Source organism: Epinephelus moara, chromosome 3 (genome assembly GCF_006386435.1).
Source record: "Epinephelus moara isolate mb chromosome 3, YSFRI_EMoa_1.0, whole genome shotgun sequence".
Lineage (NCBI taxonomy): Eukaryota > Metazoa > Chordata > Actinopteri > Perciformes > Serranidae > Epinephelus > Epinephelus moara.
The window spans coordinates 11,072,736-11,091,032 of NC_065508.1; the positions used below are offsets into that span (position 1 = coordinate 11,072,736).

An 18,297-nucleotide genomic window follows, 5' to 3' on the forward strand; every position below is an offset into this window, starting at 1 on the left:
CGGCTGCATCCGCCTCCCTCAATACTGAACCAATTTTAAAACGAGTTGTACCTTTGAATCATACGCACACATACACATGGGGAAATAGGGCCCAGGTCATACGCACACATACACATGGGGAAATAGGGCCCAGGTTGAAAAATACTGAAGTTATCCTTTAACTAAAGTTGTTTTCCAGCCACGTTCCCCCTGACACGGTTACACACTGATGGCACCCGGCCGCATGTCATGCTGACATGAAAGGACAGCTTTTTTGTCGGTGTCTGATATGGACATCACTGCCAAAGTGCCAGTATTTGACAACTTCTGAATGAGCTCAGGTTGCCCCATCATAACAAACAGCCTTTGTCTTCTTAAATAAAAAAACTTTGGAGAGATCTTGGGGGAAAAAGGAAAAGCATCACATGAATATGGGGGTCCTTAAAAATACAGCAAAGTTAAGAGGAAGCCTTTAATAGCATCGTATTCAAGGTCAAAAAACTGCTATTTACCTGCCGCCTGGCCCTTAAAAAAAGATTCTATTTTGGGATGAATCTCTTCGAGTGGTTTTATTGTCAAGGATTCACAGAAAAATTCCAAAAAATGGACGTCCGTTGGTGCAGCTGCAGACAGAAACACACACGGTGCAGCCTGAACCCTCGCTGTGTATTCTGCTGAGGGAGGCACAATCCCTTTCCATTTCATACACCTGTTAACTGACTTGTCATTCACTGCACTCGTTTAACACACACACACACACACACACACACACACACACAGACATCGCACACAGCCCTCCTGAGTGTGTGTACAATACAGGCATGTGAGCATGTGTGTGTGTGTGTGTGTAAAATACATGAGTGACAAGTCGTTTCTGTCAGCAGCCATCAGTTCGTAACATGACATTCATAGAGCTGTCAGACATTTTACACTGATTAGATCAGTCCCTCTAGACTCAAGAACATTGCGGCATACTGTAGTTGAAGCTGCCATCATGGCACACACACACACACACATACACACACACACACACACACACACACACACACACACACACACACACACACACACACATTGACATGTCACTGTACTGTTTGATTCCTTAAGTGTGTTTTACTGATTTCCTGAGCAGCTAGAGAGACAGAGAAAATAAGCTGGGTGAAGTATAAGCTCCTGCGATATACCAGCCAGTTATTGTCGTTGACATTTGAAAGGAAAAGAGGTCAGAGAAGAAGGCTTGCTGTTTTGTTGACTATCAGTGAATTTCTACATGCCTCGAGAGACGCAAGCACAAGGATTTCTGTTGCTTTTGGATGCTTTGCTGACAGCTGATGCAGATTTTGTATGCTGCTCACTCACAGGACTGAGAAATGGTTAGTTCAGCCACTGCATGCGATGGTTTAAGTTGTCCACAATTACAGGCATTAAGCCAAAAAAAGCAGTCCTTTTCATAAATCATTATGCAAATGCAGATGGGTCCATTTGTTTTTAAAAGGGACTGTGGGGGAGTTGTAAAGGTCAATTTGCTGTTAAATCTTTGAATTTGTCTCCAGCTGTAAGTGTGAGAATTTGTCTTCCTGGCAAGTGATGCATAACCACAACAGTGGCCAAGAGAAATAATAAGGAAATCTGTAATTAGACAGAGTGTGGGAGGTGTTGATGATGGCTGTCACAGTTAATTTAATGGGAATTCTATACTTTATCCTGCACTGTATGTCTATGTTCACACTCCTTTTGATGCCAGTTTTCAGTGCTACTTTTAAAATTAAAATCCTTAAACTTGCAATTAATTTTTTTGATCACTTGGGGGAAGTGGAAGCAAGTTGTAAACTCAACATTAACATATCATCATCTTTTAAGTTTAAGATATTATTTTCTTTATTTAGTTTGGAGTTGAAAAATACACTTGTCACTAATCTCTGGTGGACAAACCATAGAATATCTGTACTTCAGTGTCTTGTCATTTATTGATGCGATACATCTGCAATGAGCTAATATCGGCCGATATATTGGTGTGGCCAGTTTGTTGGTTGTAGGGATGGAGCATTGGGGGCGTGGCATCTGGGGCTCCAGCCCTGAATGTTTTCTCAAAAGTCCTGAATCTGTGCTATTGTCTCAATATGATTGAGTAAATGTATTTCTGTTGGTCTAATTTTCAGTTCAGAGTATTGAAGACCACATGTTCTTGCATTGTTGAGGATCTGGGCGGCACGGTGGGGCAGTGGTTAGCATTGTTGCCTCACAGCAAGAGGGTTCCTGGTTCAATTTCAGGGTGGGGGGTCCTTCTGCGGGGAGTTTGCATGTGTCAGCGTGGGTTTTCTCCAGGGTTCTTTGTCGTCTTCCCACAGTCCAAAGACATGCAGGTTAATTGGTAACTCTAAATTGCCCATAGTTGTGGATGGTTGTTTGTCTCTATGTGTCAGCCCTGTGATAGTCTGGTGACATGTCCAGGGTGTACCAGACACCTAAACATTCATTCTGTGAACTCTACTCAAACAGGTATAAAGATTAGTAATGCTGTCTTTGCCAAATGAATACCCTACCTATATTATGTAACTTAAAAAAAGTAACATCAGACCCTTTTTTAGGTGGCAGGAGTGAAAATTAGTCATCATCAGAGTCATCTCTGTAGTGTTACGGTTTTAGAATAAAAGATACATTTTGTGAACAGATACAAAATAGGATGTAGGCTCTACAAGATTATTTTTTTCCTTAGCAGCTAACATGATTTCCAAAATGATTTACAGACTTTTAGGTATCTCAAATGGCTTGAAAAATAGTGCATATAGCTGGGGAACATGCCTCCTGTACCCCTCGAAGGTTTTGGCTAAGCCCAAAATGTTTCCAATGTGTGGCTCTGCCCCTGGTTGGACATATCCAGCAGATACAGAGCAACAATATCAGTCCCTCAGGCCACCTGGTGAATGTAAGTCCAATAGCCACTCTCTTTTAACTTTGTTTTGGTCTCTACCAACTTCTGAGGACAATATCGGTCTCTTTAGCTGCTAAATGCTCCACTGTGTTCACCAGCTAGTCGCTACCTGTGTCTGTCTGCTGTTTGGTGCTGAGTGGGTGGTGTACAGTGGGTTTTCAACCATTTCAAATGAGAATTTCTTCCTGCTGCGGCTGAGTTTGACGCTATGAGAGTGGTGAGAGTGAACCAAAACAGTAAGCTGTGGGCTGACCAGGTAAACAATGAGAGGAAACTCACTATAAAGCTCTGTAAAGCTGAGGGGAGCTGCATATTTGAATGATTATTGTCTGGATGCTCATCACTATGAGTGACCTCATATTGTTACAGAAATTTCACATTGTCATGCAATACTTAAAAAGAAATCTGTTATAGCTGCTCCAAAAACAATATCAGTGTTATACTGTTGGAGGCATTTCAATCTAAAAATATGGTGCACCAATAATATCTTTGTGATGAAAATCTCCATCATCCTGCTGAATTCAAGGTTGTTGTTTTTGCCTCCTGCCCCACCCAGAGAGAGTTCATTGTTAATCAGCTTTAATCAGCCTTTCAGAATCTGATCTGTGACCAGTTATGCTCTGTCTGTCCTTTAAAGCTAAAGCGAGCTTTATAGGGTCATGTGACCTTACTAGTACCCCAGATCAGCAGTGCCGTTCTGAGCAGCTTTACAATTACGACCCCAGCTGTTTTCACCCTGATCCTGCCTGATGACAGCATGACCTCCCAGACTACAGTGTTACCCACGGATATTTGCAGGGGCGGGGTGCAGTCACAGAGGAGTTCATACACATACGGACTCACACACCCACACATAACAATGCTGCTGCGACCTGCAGAGGCTGAGGCATTAGAGCGGTATTAGATTTGATTCCATCTGGGCAGGGACGCGTCACAGGCACCGCTGGGTCACCAATATCTTGATTGGATTGCTGGTTTGAAAAAAACAAACAACAACAACAACAGGAGGAGGGTGGAGAGACTCAGACAGAAAGACAGATCTTTTCTTTCTTCTTGTTGTTTCTCTGAGAGCAAAGCGCAGGTACAGAGACCTGCTTCAAAGGCTACGACAGACTTATAATCATTCTATTTTTCTGTCCAACATGTCCTCTCGCTCACCCTCATTCTTTTCTTGTTTCTCTCCTCAGTTCCTCTGGAGCAGCTTTTAAGTCTCATTCATTCTTTACGTCTGTGTGTTCTTGTCCTCATGAATAAGGGAGGAAAATCCTGGGAGCAGGAAAACCTCAGTCAGCCCTGTTTAATCAGTAATAGATTGATAAATGATTTCTTGTGTGCTGCGAGGACGTGAGGAAACCAGATGAGCCAGCATCCAAGTTTAGTCTGACAAATGATCACAAATTATACATAACCTATTCTGAAATGTATCTAACTGGCTGTGCACAAAGGCTGCGGCAGCTGTGACTTCTGATGGCAACCGAATGTATTATAGAAATGACTCACTGCATGTTGTTTATGAAAAGGAAAGCCTGTACACTGATAGAGGCTGTTAGCTTAGCTTACTAAAGGTCAGACTTTGTCGACAGGTCATGTAAAGTTTTATTTTAAAAATTAGATTAATTTTTCATTTTGCATTTAACTATAAAAACTACAGTACAGTATGTAATAAACCCTATTCCAGTTAAAATCCCACCTTTGTATATGAATTAGGTCCAAAACTAACAATATATATTTTTTATGAGCTGCCAGTTGTTTATGAAATGTCAAAAAATAATGGAAAATATATATTAATATATCCCCAGTCCAAGGTCCCTACTTCAGATAGTCCAAAACCTCCAGGATATAAATACAAAATATAATATAAACTAGCTGCGGAAAAAAAATTCTGTAGATTGTCGAATTGATTAATCAACTAATCATTTTAGCTTTAATATTATCAAAGTAGATTTTCAATCAATTTGTAAAAAAAGTCAATTAAATAATACAATTAAGTTAATAATATTAAATTCAATTATTTAAATTAATTCACAGTCTGTATGCGTGTATGGAAATGAGTTTCCAGCTAAACTGAGCAGACACCTCTGAGAAAAAAAAGACAGAATAAAAGAAACTAATTACAACAAACAACAAAGGAAATATTAATTTCTTTTGAATTGAAACTAATGAAAAACATGCATCCTGTGCCTTCGATAGCCGTTGCTTTTGCATTTTACGCTCTTGAAATGTGTAATGCAACAGTACTGCAGGGGTTGGACCAATGGTTTTCAGTCCTGCTCCTCCAGACTCTGAGCTCTGCTGGTTTTTATTCTAGCTGTGTAGACAGAGATCGATTTACACTTCTGATGCCGGAGGAATGCAAATAACTGCTCTTACTTAACCCGGGTGAAGAGAGAACCAGCAGCGCTCCTCCTGAGAGACCAACAGTGGGCTGCTGTAATCAATATTTTTTTTATTAACAATAGATCAAATCAATAAGTGTATCTTAAAAATGTGTTGCTCGTAGTGACAAATCCACAAAGAATTATCTGCAGTGACCCTGTGCTGTACTGAGCCTTTTAGCATCTATCAGATTATATATATATATGTATATATATATATATATTTGGTTTCAATGTCATTTTTAGAGGCAGCTGCTAAGAATTCACTGTATGCTATGTGTACTGTATGCTACCTGTCTAAGACCAAATAGCAGACGGACACAGTGGCTACGTCTATGCAATAACACTATGCTATTCCAATTTAGACAACAGTCTGAATTTGATGTTGGTCATGTCAAAAGCATATTCCTTTTAGACTTTCCAAATTAGGCCTTTTTCTGAATGTAGCATTTTCTGATTAAAACATGTCAGATATGCTGACATTATTCAGGTTTTAATAGCATTATTTGGGCATGTAGCAGTTTGTAATATGCTACTCAACTGGGGTTTTACCGCTGTTTGCGACAGATTGTCTCTTGCCTGTTTTACGATAGCCTCTTTGCATTGACATGGATGTGTTGTAAACAGACCAACTTGCCAACAGTTTACAAAGCTGGTGTAGAGATCCAAAAGAAAAGCCCACATTTCTGGTCGGAAGGATAAACACGCCAACGTTTAGGCATTATGTAAGACTCTGATAGCCACAGGTTTTTGGCAAATATCACAACACAAGCCTTTCCAAGAAGGTGGTTGAAGAAATGAAACAGGAAGGCTGTGTTTAGACGGGCCAACAAGTTCCCCACCAGTTGAAAATGAAAAAATCCTATTTTGATGCAAAGAAGCGAAATGACAAGTGGCTGCAGCTGTTCTACATTTTGTCATATTTGGACTTGATAAATTACATGTTTGGGCATGTTCATCAGACTCCCGGAGTAAACAGAATATTTTGTGCATGTGAATGTAGTGAGTTGATGACTAGTTGATGGAAATATGGAGCATACATGCAGGCTAAGAGTCAGTATTTGTCTTATTTTGAGTTGGTGGAGACCAAAAATAGAGCTAAAAGGAGTATTGGGAATATAATTGGATTTACATTTGTCAGGTGGCCAAAAACACAACACAACTAATGTTGCTCTGTACCTGCTGGATGTGTAAACAGGCAACTATTTGCTAACAAGTTTGCCATGTCAACGCTCAATATGATTGGAAACAGAGATAATAACATCCTCTGAGATGGTATTATCTTGTAGATTAAAGTCTTGAAAGCTATATTTTGTGTCTCTAACTAGATTGACATGAGAACAGGTTTCCTAATAGTGCATATCTCATTTTTGAATCACTTTTTATTGTGTTTTGTGTCTGCAGGGATGTCTCATTCAAATCAACCAAACATCCAAACACTAAAAAGAGGAGCTGATTAAACATTTATCACCTTTGATTATATCATCACTTCATCCTGTCAGAACTCATGTTGTACCAATTCGGCAGCCACAAAGATGGCTTCCTCTTGCTTTCATATTAATTTCATTCACTGTTTTATTCACAAGGAAAGACTAGAATCAAACACGGGGAAAAAAAAAATGTCTGCAGCTGCCTTCCACACTGAAACTTCACCAAAGACCGTCTCTCCCGCAGCTCAGTCTTCGGGGATGAGAAATGAAACAGCAATCATAGTGATAACAGGTCTGAGGAATAACATACTGGGGAAGACAGGGAGAAAAGAAAAGTTTTGACAGCTCTTCCACGGGGAATATCAAATCTAAAAAAACACTGCGATTGGAGACAGAAGGATGGAGACACACAGAGTTGACGAGCTAAAACTGCCTTTTCTAAAAGGTACTTTTCTCAACTTCTTCATGTGTCATTCATTTTCCTGTTCATTCACCCAAATATGAAAATGAAAACTTAAAAAGCCCCGAAGTGCTTTTTGAAATAAACATACATCACGTCCTGACTTCAAAAACCTCCTGTGTGGCAGCAGTCGTTTCACCACACAGAAATAAATTGTGCAGCTCTATTACATATCTAAAAGTGACTCCATGTCAGTCATGGAGATATTAAAAGGTCACAGCGAATCAAGACGTTTGCAGAAGATATACATGACTAATTGAATATCTGTAAATAGATTCTCAGAGGAAACTGCAGCAGAGGCTGTGCTGCTTGTGTATGTGCTGGAATCATTTACCTTCCTGTTACTGATGTAGATGTCTCTGGCAGTCTTATTGACATATCAAAAGGTCACAGTAGGTAAAGAGCTTTAATTTAAAACTTAAAAGTATGCAGCCAATGTGTGAGGCTGTTAGGCTTGTTTTAAAGGAAACAAAATTGTAAGATGGATGAAAGTTCAGATGAAAAATAGACAAAATTATTACATTTCATGGTGACACTTTATAACACAGACTGCAGTGTAATTTTGTTGCATCATTGAAGTAGCAATCAAAAATTACTTACCTAAATGTAGGTTAGGTTGGATTGGATTGAACTTTTTTACAGTTCGATGAACCAGCTTTTTGTTGTGTCCTCAAAGCAAAGAGCTAGGAATTGTTATAGACTTTAGAATGCTGTTTTCATTGACTTTATAGCTCCTGTTTCAGAGATTGAACTCTCCCAGCCAACACTCACTCATACCTTTTTTTTTTTTTTTTTAAAGATTAAGCAAGTGTAGCATGAGTTGAGCATGAAGGGGGTGACAAACGGGATGACATGTAGCAAAAGGCCATGAACTGGAATTGAACCCACGGCTGCTGTGGCAAGGACAATGCCTTTGTGCATGGGACACCCACCCTAACCATTGAGCCACTGAGTGCCCTGAATGGTTGCAGTTTTGAGCACATCTTTAATGTTATGACACTGCTATTAAAAAATTGTGGTTGGGTAAATGCAACAAAAATACATTTATTTATTTATTTATTAGATCCCCATTAGCTGCTGGAACTTAACAGCAGCTACTCTTCCTGGGGTCTCACCAAGTTCATCAACCAAAAATGCAGCGAACATAAAATACATTTACATTCATACACAAGACACCTGCTCAAAACCTAATCCAAATAATACTGTAGCTCTACCTGCTCAAAACCTAATCCAAATAATACTGTAGCTCTACATGCTGACAATTCATTTTAAATTCATTTGTAAGGATCACTTGACATTGCCTTTTCTGAGTTTCCATAATAATAAAAAGGAAGCAAATAGCTCAGTTTTACACCTTCCAACCAGATATATAAAGTCCAGACAGTAAAAATATTCTGTCATACCTGCTGGGTAAATAAAAATAGTTTAAGTTTTTTCTTAAAACTCATAACATTACTTTCTGAGACCAGAAAAAAATGGTAATTCATTCCATGCCACCATTGCTCTGTAATGCATTGTTTTCTGTTTTAAATTAGTTCTACATAGGGGTAACAAAAACTGACCCTCAGACAACTGTCGAGTAAAATGATAGTGTGTATCTGAAAAAAATGCTAAAGTCCTGTACAATATTTCTGGTGTTTTTGTTGTTATTATGTTTTTGACATATTAGTGAATATTGCACCCTGCATTTTACACTTAACCAAGCTAAACGATCATTCATTGTACTTACATTTGTTTGGTATGGGCATTGAAGGACTAAACGAGCTGCTTTATTTTGGGCTACCTGTAACCTATTCAAATTACTTCCTGATGTACTGGACCAAAATACAGAACAATAGTCTAAGTGTGACAACACCAGTGCCTGCACCACTTGCTTCAATAAACGATTAGACATACATTTTCTGCAGTGTTTAATCATAGCCATACCTCTACCCATTCTTTGCACTTTTTGATCTACTTGGTTGTTCCAGGACATTTGACTATCTACAGTAACTCCTAATAGTTTTACCTCGGTTACTTGTTCTATCTCTGTATCACCCATGGATATGTGAAGCTTAGGTGCTTCTCTTAATGAATGTTTTGAACCTAAAACTATACATTTGGTTTTTCCCCTATTTAGGACCACTTTATTTCTTATCATCCATTTTTCTGTTAACTCTAATTCCTTATTTAAAATTTATCATCCATTTTTCTGTTAACTCTAATTCCTTATTTAAAATCTTAGTCAATTCATCAGTTGTATGTGCTGATGTGTAAATTGTCGAGTCATCAGCATACATCGCAATAGTGGTATGATTCAAAATTAGAGGAAAATCATTAATAAATATTGAAAACAAAAGTGGCCCCAAAGAGCTTCCTTGTGGCACCCCACAACTCACAGCTCTCAGCTCAGAATAACTACCATTATAGTATACAGTACATTTCCTATCAGTCAAATAACTTTTAACCCACGCGACAGCAGATGGTTCAAAACCATAACAGCGCAGCTTATTCAATAACACATGGTGATCAAGAACATCAAATGCTGCGCTCAGATCTAGTAATACAGAACCAATAATTTTTTTATCATCAATTTCCTTCATCCAGTCGTCTGTCATCTGAGCGAGTGCTGTAGCCGTGGAGTGTCCTTTTTTGTATGCATGTTGATATGCTGTATTCAACTCATTTTTACAAAAATAACTTTGAATTTGATCATATATTATTCGCTCCATTATTTTACTGAGGGCAGGTAATAAACTAATGGGTCTACTATTCTTGCCCGTAAATGATTCTCTACTATTTTTTGGTAATGGTAAAATGGTTGGGTTTATAAACCCCCCTCAAAAAACCTATCAAGGTTTGGCTTTTAAGACATACTGCTGTCACAAACATAATGTCATGTATGTTATGTAACAGATGTCACATAAGTCACTAGCATAGTATGCGACACATACTAGAAAACTATGCTACATTGTTATAAAAAGAAGTCAAAGTTAATTTTGGGCTACAAACACCAGTCTCCTGGGTGAAAGTCCTGTGCTTGTTTGACCCATCCACCACAGTCTCCCTCTCCCTCTCATCCAGTAGGGACTTCTTCAATGTTTATACAACATTACATGGGCTTTGTCGCTTTTTATACAACGTCACCTCTCACCATAAGTATTGGTCATAATAAGCTGTTTGCACAGTCTACCTACATGGCTGATTTTGGGTGACTCCTTTTCGTTGCGATCCGCAGCGTCATGTGACACTTTTAAAAAACAGCTGAAAACACTGCTCTTTAGCCAGGCCTTTGGTTAACTAACTCCTTTTACCCCATCAACCTCTTACTATTTTCCTTTTATCTAGTTTTATTTACATTTTGCACTTTGCAGACACCTTGTCTTTTGCCTTGCTTTGTTTTTAATGCTTTGTTTTGTGCTTTGTTTTTAATGTTGTGTTATATTGTTGTACTTGCTTTGTCTACTGGAAAGCACTTTGTGATCTAGTATCTGTGAAAGGTGCTATATAAATAAACTTTACTTACTTACTTACTTACTCATCAAGGCAGGATGTAGGATTCTACGATAGCCGGCTTACTGTCAGTCACTTTAGCATTCTACTGACGGTCCAATTTCAAAGAGAAAACAGAAAAAAACAGCACCTGGGAGTCTGTAGTTGACCGGAAAGATCCCCAGTGGGCTGTGTCTCTCAGGGAGCCCCTAGAACTGTTGAGCCCAAAAGCACCTCATGGGAGAAAGGGAGGGAAAAAAGGGCATTTTAGAGGAAAGGAGAAATAAATTGTGCTTGAAGTACCCATGGGTTACAGCACTGGGAAACAAGCCTAGGTTTGGGTAAAATGGTGTTAATAACACTGATATTCTGTGTAGTTAATTGTGGTATAACATATTTCACAGTTAGAGGGCGTTTAAGTACCAGTAGGAACTGGTTAAGTGTTTTTTGTGCCTGACTCATGCAACAAAATTACACAGTAAATTGCAGGCTGCATTATAAAGTGTCAACCACTTTATCCTGGGGAGAACATGAACGTCTGTAATGAATTAAATGACAATCCAACTGATAGTTGTCGAGAACCTGAACCAAAATTCGACAATCTGAAGGTGCTACAGGAAACATCAGGGGAGCCCCAAAGTCGTTAAGATTTTGGTTCTTGGAGGATCTTCTGGGAATGACGAATGTCTGGTCAACACTTCATTGCAATCCACCCAACAGTTATGAAGATATTTTATCTAACTAATCAACATTGCAAGCTCTAAAGCCACTGGCTATAAAATAAAGTACACATGACTATATAAATAAATTCTCATGAGAAATCATAAATGAAAAATGAGCTGCTACCTTTGTGGAATAATAAGTAAGCAAGTTGTAATTACATTTTCATTCATCCTATCATGACTATTCATGCCTACATCGTTCATATGATGTATTTTTTTTTTTTTTTTTTTTACATGAAGCTTTGTTAAACGAGACTTAATAGGTCATAAATTAATGGTTTCCCACAGAGTATTTGGACCTGTCTAACCAGAGAAGGTGGCACTTTGTGCAGTAGATCTCGTAGCTGCTGCTGATAGCTGAAGGGCTGTGTAAATGAGGCAACGTTGATTGATAGCCATGTCATTAGGTAATGTGAAATAAAGCAGTGAGACTTACAGGAGGGGAGAGAGTAATGAAGCAACATGGAGCGCTGCTGTGTTTGAACCTGGAGGCCCTGAACACGTTATTGTGAAATGAGTCAGAGAAAGAGAGAGTTGAGGCAAAATTGAGACATTAGTTTTGACTGTGACGTCTGGTGTTGCTGCACTGAATGCCACGAGGCTCCTGAGCCTCAGGGGTCCAATCTAATGCTATGTATTCAGTGCACCTACTGCGGCCTTCAACTCTTAGATAAGAGCTTTCTATAGAGCCAACTGACGGCTTTGTTATTCAGATAGTGGAGCCAGTGCGTGAGCACAGCAGTTTCTGGCTTTGTCTCAAAGCGAAGGAGAGCTGCGCAGAAGCGGCGCAATTAGCCACAAGGACACTGAGACATTGTTCTTTCTTTTCCTCCACCTCTCCTCCGCCTTGTCATTTGTACACCTTCTTTGTATCTGCCCCGTACTCTTGTGTCAATGAACATAAAGTAAATGCACAAAACAGTACGAACACTTTCTCTTTTTAGTAAGTGCAATGATGACGTGAAACCTGGTACAAGCAATAATTTTGTTCAGTTATGTCAGTGCCTTAGGTGTGGATTGTGCAAATGTGGCCACTGGTCAATGTTGAGAGGATAACCCAGATAATTTAATGGTCCTCAACAGTCACGATTATGTTCATACCCTGATTTAGGAGTGATGATTTGATGTGAGTTTGGTACAGCAATTCCTACAGTGGTGCAAGTGTTAGCGACTGACAAAATCCTCTTGCTGGGGTGATGCCGCCAAAGGTGTGTTAGCCAGTTTGCTGTCACTCAAAAATGACCGAATATGTCAACTGCGCAAACAGTTTATTATGACTTGCAGTAATTATTACAGTAGCAGAGGAGGGACTTGTGCGATGTAGCGTAAAAAGTGACAAAAACCACGTAATGTACAAATATTTAAGAGGCCCCTATAGGGTGGGTTGGAGAGGTGGTGGATGGGTCAAACATACACAGGATTTTCACCTGGGATGCCAGCGTTAGCATCCTGAAGTCAGCGGTGACTTCTTTTAATTAGCCAAATTTGCTAACATGTCTAGCATGCTATGCTAATGCTATGTAGTGACCGGCACCTGCCATACTTGACGTACGTCCGTTAGTGACAAAAGTACTTATTTCACGCCAAACCATGATGTTTTTATCAAAACTATATGCCAGATAAAAAAGTCGTTTTGGAAGTCAAGGGAAATCGACATGCTATTTTGTCATTTAAGTATGAGAGAGCGTTGGCTTTAGCATGTTGGATTTGTTTCCCTACAACGTTGGGGGCAACGCTGACATACTGTCCTTGTCTTACACATAAGTCTCTCTCCGTTGCTGCTGTGGCTGCCTGGAGCCCCGCAGGTGGGTCTTCCAGCTCCAGCATTTCATTTGCACCTGCGATAGTGTGACTGACTGGCATACCAATCCGCTTGTTGTACGAACCTCAGCACATTTCTTTTTATTTACAATGTATGCCTAAAAGTTTCCAGGCAGCTGCGTGCACTGAACCGTGACCTCTATACTGTGATGGTTCTGTATCAATACACAGACTATTTCAGCCCTAATAAATATTTATTTTTATTTTATTTGTAATATGGAAACTTTCTTGCTGTATTTATTTTGTTGTTGTTGAGGTGAGTGAATAACTTTGCTGTAAAATATTCTAACTTAAGTGCATCAGTGTGAGCAGGTTGAACAGCCGGTTACGTACTAAACAGGTCTAGTGGGCACAGATTAGGACTAATGGCCAATGAGCAAAATTAAAGGATAATTCCGGTTTATCAAAACTTGGGTCTCACCATTACTTACATCGATACTGATCAAGTTAATTGCTTAGAAAGAGAAAACAATCCATCCTTTGCTCCTGACAGACAGGAGTCATAAATCCTTACGGACACTGTAGGGCTTTGTAATTAGCAAATAATCATTTTTTTCAGTATTTGCTAAAATGACTGATGATGCTTAAAAATAAGTTTTGTTGACACCTTGCTCAAGGGAACCTCTGTAGCTGCTGAATTAATGAAGAAATCTGCTTTCTCTTGAACTAATACTTTCCACAACACAAGTAAAAGTTGAGAAGTAGACGAATTTGACGAGTTTGGAAGTTTCACTTGATCTCTTTTCTCTGTGTCCCTCTCATCCCTCTAAACCTGTTTGCCTGAGGAGTGTCAGACTGACAGTACTGGGGCAGGCCTGTACTGCCCTGGCTCTTTTTTCCCCCATCTAGCTGCCAGCACAAAACACAGTGTTTTCTCATTGGATTGAGGGTCTTGGATTTTTGGCACCAGACCTTATTAACATCCAGTCGAGCTGTAACACATGCCTGGCACCAGTATGTCCTGTAGGATAGTTTCTATCTGTGTTGTGCATTGGGTTTAATTTGCATTGTGAAGCTGAGGTTTGATCTCAAGCCAAAATAAAAGCAGAGTCCATGAATTCACTGTTACTACAATATACTATAGTGACAGTTGCGGTATTGCATTTGTTATCAGTATATTCTTTTATGTTTTTCCAGATCCAGTATCTAATAGCAGCCTACGCTTTCATCTACACTTCTATCCTTACTTACACCTTTGTGTATTGAGCTGTGCACTCATCTCAGCCTCTCTCTTTCAAATTACTTTTTTTTATAGCATTTCTGTTTTATCAGAGTACACACTGTGGAAATATGTCTGACCTGCGGATGTGTTCTCCGTGTCATAGCTGTTCTTTTGTTCCTGTATGGCGATGCACATCCAGCTTTTAGAGGAAGCAGTAAACATATTTTTACAGTATAGTGAAACATACCCAATGGGATATCCGTAAATATCAAAACTAATGTACTAAAGAAGTCTTTGTGTCCAAGATAGTGCTTTATTACTGTCTCCTAAACTTTGCCTTTTATATTGTATTCCTTTAGTAAACTCTCAACTGTTTTTACACCTTGGCATTGTGTCTAGAGTCCAGTCATCTTCTCAAATGTCTTACGCTGGGATCAGACTACACGATATCAGCCTTGTTATAGCCCAGTGCGACCATCCTACGGTATCGTCTTGGATCGTGAACAACAATGAGTGTCGTGTACAACAATTCCCTGTTTTATCCCATGTAGTGTGTCATAGTAGATGACATCTTACACCACGTTTAGTGCTAGATTTCCTTTTGTCTTCCACGACTCTGTCACAGCCGTCACTTTGACCAATAGGAACACAGAGCGATCTGCGGCCGCAGACAACTATATGGCAACAACACCCCAGCCTTTTTGATATTTCCTCGAAAGACTACCGCACAGAGTAAAATAGGAAAAATGCTAGTGTGAAATAGCAGAGGCACCTCCGCAACCATTTACTCACCACAACGGCAGAGGGTACCAGCTTTATTTGAAACAGGCTAAATTAAACACGGGCCATCATTTATAGATACAGGCCTTTATTTCTCATTCCCTCTGTATTTTACTATTTGTATTTTTAATCTGCACCTGTTTGCCCTGTGAAATTTAATGCATCATGTCATCATTTCAAACTCAACACTTCTGCATCTGTTTGAAATTTAAAGCCCCTTACTGTTTCGGTGGAGAGAATCCCTTCATTTTCTAAAAAAGCTTTTATTGTGAAACATTTGCAAGAACTTGTTGTGGAGAATACAGGGATGTGCACGGTTTTCTTGCGGTACTTTAAATGTATCTCTTGCCATCTGGTGGCACTTTTTACATTATTATAAAAACCGTTCGGATGGGACATGAACACCCATAGTGACTGAAATAATAATAACAATAGGACACAGATAATCTGAAGACATCACACACACGTCATGAATGATGACTAGCGATGGGTGGTCGTGGACCAATGTGTTGTCTGTCATGTCTGTCGGCCAAGTCATGGCAAGACTTTATGACTCCATTATCGCCTAATCTGACATAATGACTGTTGGACATACATATCTTGTAGTCTGAACATGGCATTATTTATGTGCCTCTGCATTTTGTTTTTTCACATCCATAACATGGTTTAACATTTAATGTGAGGTATGTTACAGTAAGACCTCTGTGAATAGACATGTGACGTGACCATTCCCTCCTACAACAACATCCATCCACCCTCCATTACCTTCAGCATCCCTGAGTATTTAACTGCTTTACCTGTTTCTCCGTCCTCCAGGTGGTGGTGAAAACTCGCACGGAGTACCAGACAGAGAAGAAGAGGCTGAAGGTTCCCAAGGTGGAGGAGTTCACCATCAGCTTTACTGACGGGGTGTCTGAGAGACTTAAGGTAACAATACGCTGAATCTGTATCTGCATTGATCCGTATCTTATTGAGGGGATAGGCCATGAGGTAAATACAATAGTTGTAGTTGCATTCATGCAGTACTGGTATCGGATCGGTGCACGATGTGCTCTAAACTTGATCTGTGACTCAAATCGGTGTCCGAGTAGAACATCACCTGTTTGGGTTGAGGTAATATTTCTATAATCAGAAGCAGTATATTTATTCATCTTACATTTCCCCCTTGGCTTACCAGAATTAAATCAGTGTTCTGCAAAACAGTCTCATGGTCAGACGAGTAGCGCGCTTAAGACTGTTTATGCAGAAACAATTTAAATGGTTACTGTTAAACCAAAGTGCAGTGTTTGGAAAGTGCTTAGCAAACGACTGGATGAATGAGACTTTACTGGATTAGTTGTGCGAGTTTGTACAGATGTTTTGATATATTTTTGCTGTTGTTAAATGCGGCCCGCTATGACTTAAATTCATAATTTTCTCCGTTTTTGGATTCTTCATTTACTGGAGGCATGTAGAAAAACAAAATTTCCTTTCTAGATTTAACATGACTGAGGTGAGTAACTGATATGCACTAATATATAGGTGTATTTTTATTAAGTGTTGCTACTTTTACTTGAGAAAAGGAGCTTGAATACTTCTTCTACCGCTACTCTCTCATGCGAAGAGTAGGACAGGTGACTTCAGCTGTGTGTGTGTGAATCACTGAGCTACCAGTCCAAAAACATCTACATCACCCAGGCACTGTCTGTTCAATTCTTCTGTCGTTAGGGGAGACCAAAGAGAACTCACGTTGTCATGGCAGCAAAGAAAACCTCCCTCCATGGCAACCCCGACTGAGAGTGTGAGAGAGAGGAGAGAAAGTGTGCAAGCAGAGGTGTGCAAATGTCTCAAAGTGTAGGTGTGTGTGTAAAAGAGAGGTGTAACACTGGCCTGAAAGGTCCTTCAGAGCGGAGGAGAGCAGAATGAGATCTCAGGCACCAAAAGAGGCTGTGAAATCTGTCTGGATGAGACAGTGTGTTGACATACACACACATACACGTTACATTCACACACTGAAGTCGTGTCAGAGCACGCAGCCAAGGTTAAGTAGAAAACTGCTTGTTTTGGAAATGGTAGCATCGGTGGACAAGCATATCAGGAATTTTCCACAGAGAGAAAATATTTGTTTTGTCCATGACGTCCTGCAGTGCGTTATTGATTTCATACACAGACATACAAAGGGAAGGAAGTCTTCCAGCTTTTTATGAGCTGTATTTGACATCAGACAGGTTGAGCAGAGATAGGAGTGGGGGATATGAATACAATGCTCTGCTACAGTACAGTATGGTATACGTTTTTATTAAAGGTTCAATATTATGCTCACTTTCAGGTTCATTCTTGTATTTGGGGTTTCTACTAGAACATGTTTACATGCTTTAACGTTCAAGAAACGCTTTATTTTTCTCACAGTGTCTGCCTGAACATAATTATACTCACCTTCTTGTCTGAAACATTCTGTTTTAGCCCGTCTCTTTGCAGTGGGGGGAATGACTGTAACAGCCCTGTAGCAGCAGTTTCTACCTACGTATAGTATTATTGTAGAACCACTCGGGGGTGTGCCATATCATCTCGTTCACAATTAATTGTTATGATTTGAAAAACTCATATCGTGATAGTCATGATATTTTGACCGTGACCGTTACCAACGGCAACAACAAAAACTCCAAAAGGAGGAGCAGCTTCAGTAGTGTGGAATAAACTGTGGCATCCTGAGTGTTTTATGAACAGCCCTGGACTTCTCAGGCTCTTTTATCGAGTTACCGCTCAGAGGGAACCCATTCAGCGGCTCCTCTGGCAGCAGCACAGTGTGTCTCTCCCTCTCCTCTCTCACCGTGCGGACACAGGAGTTGGTTTCGTCAAGTGATTTTGTCATAAACCTTTGGTAAAGTAAATCTAGGTGACGATATATATATAGATCCCAGGGTACATTTTTTTGTATTTTGGAGCTGTTTAAAGCAGCTGTGCGGAACTTTACGTTTTCGTTGATTATAGTGCCCCCTTTGGTCAAAGCGGTATGACACCCACAGCCTGGTGTCGTAAAATTCCGACTGCAGCCGGCATTCGGCTTCATTTGTAAAATCTCGACTGCAACCGGCAATTACCGCATGCATTAGTTTTGGAGCGCGAGAGGAAAATCATAAATGTTCTGGTGTAGCTCTGAATTTCTTATAAACTGAGGACAACTGC

At 39.8% G+C, this 18,297-nt stretch overlaps 1 protein-coding gene across 1 annotated transcript in view; it reads left to right on the plus strand.

Moving 5' to 3' along the window:
• LOC126387866 (neuronal vesicle trafficking-associated protein 1-like) overlaps positions 1-16,104 on the plus strand; it is a 20,530-nt gene extending 4,426 nt beyond the window's left edge. The window contains exon 3 of the mRNA XM_050040603.1: positions 15,949-16,104. Within this exon, the coding sequence (XP_049896560.1) occupies positions 15,949-16,074 (126 nt within the window). The 3' untranslated portion in view covers positions 16,075-16,104. The remainder of the gene's footprint in view (positions 1-15,948) is intronic.
• Positions 16,105-18,297: the final 2,193 nt, after the last annotated feature.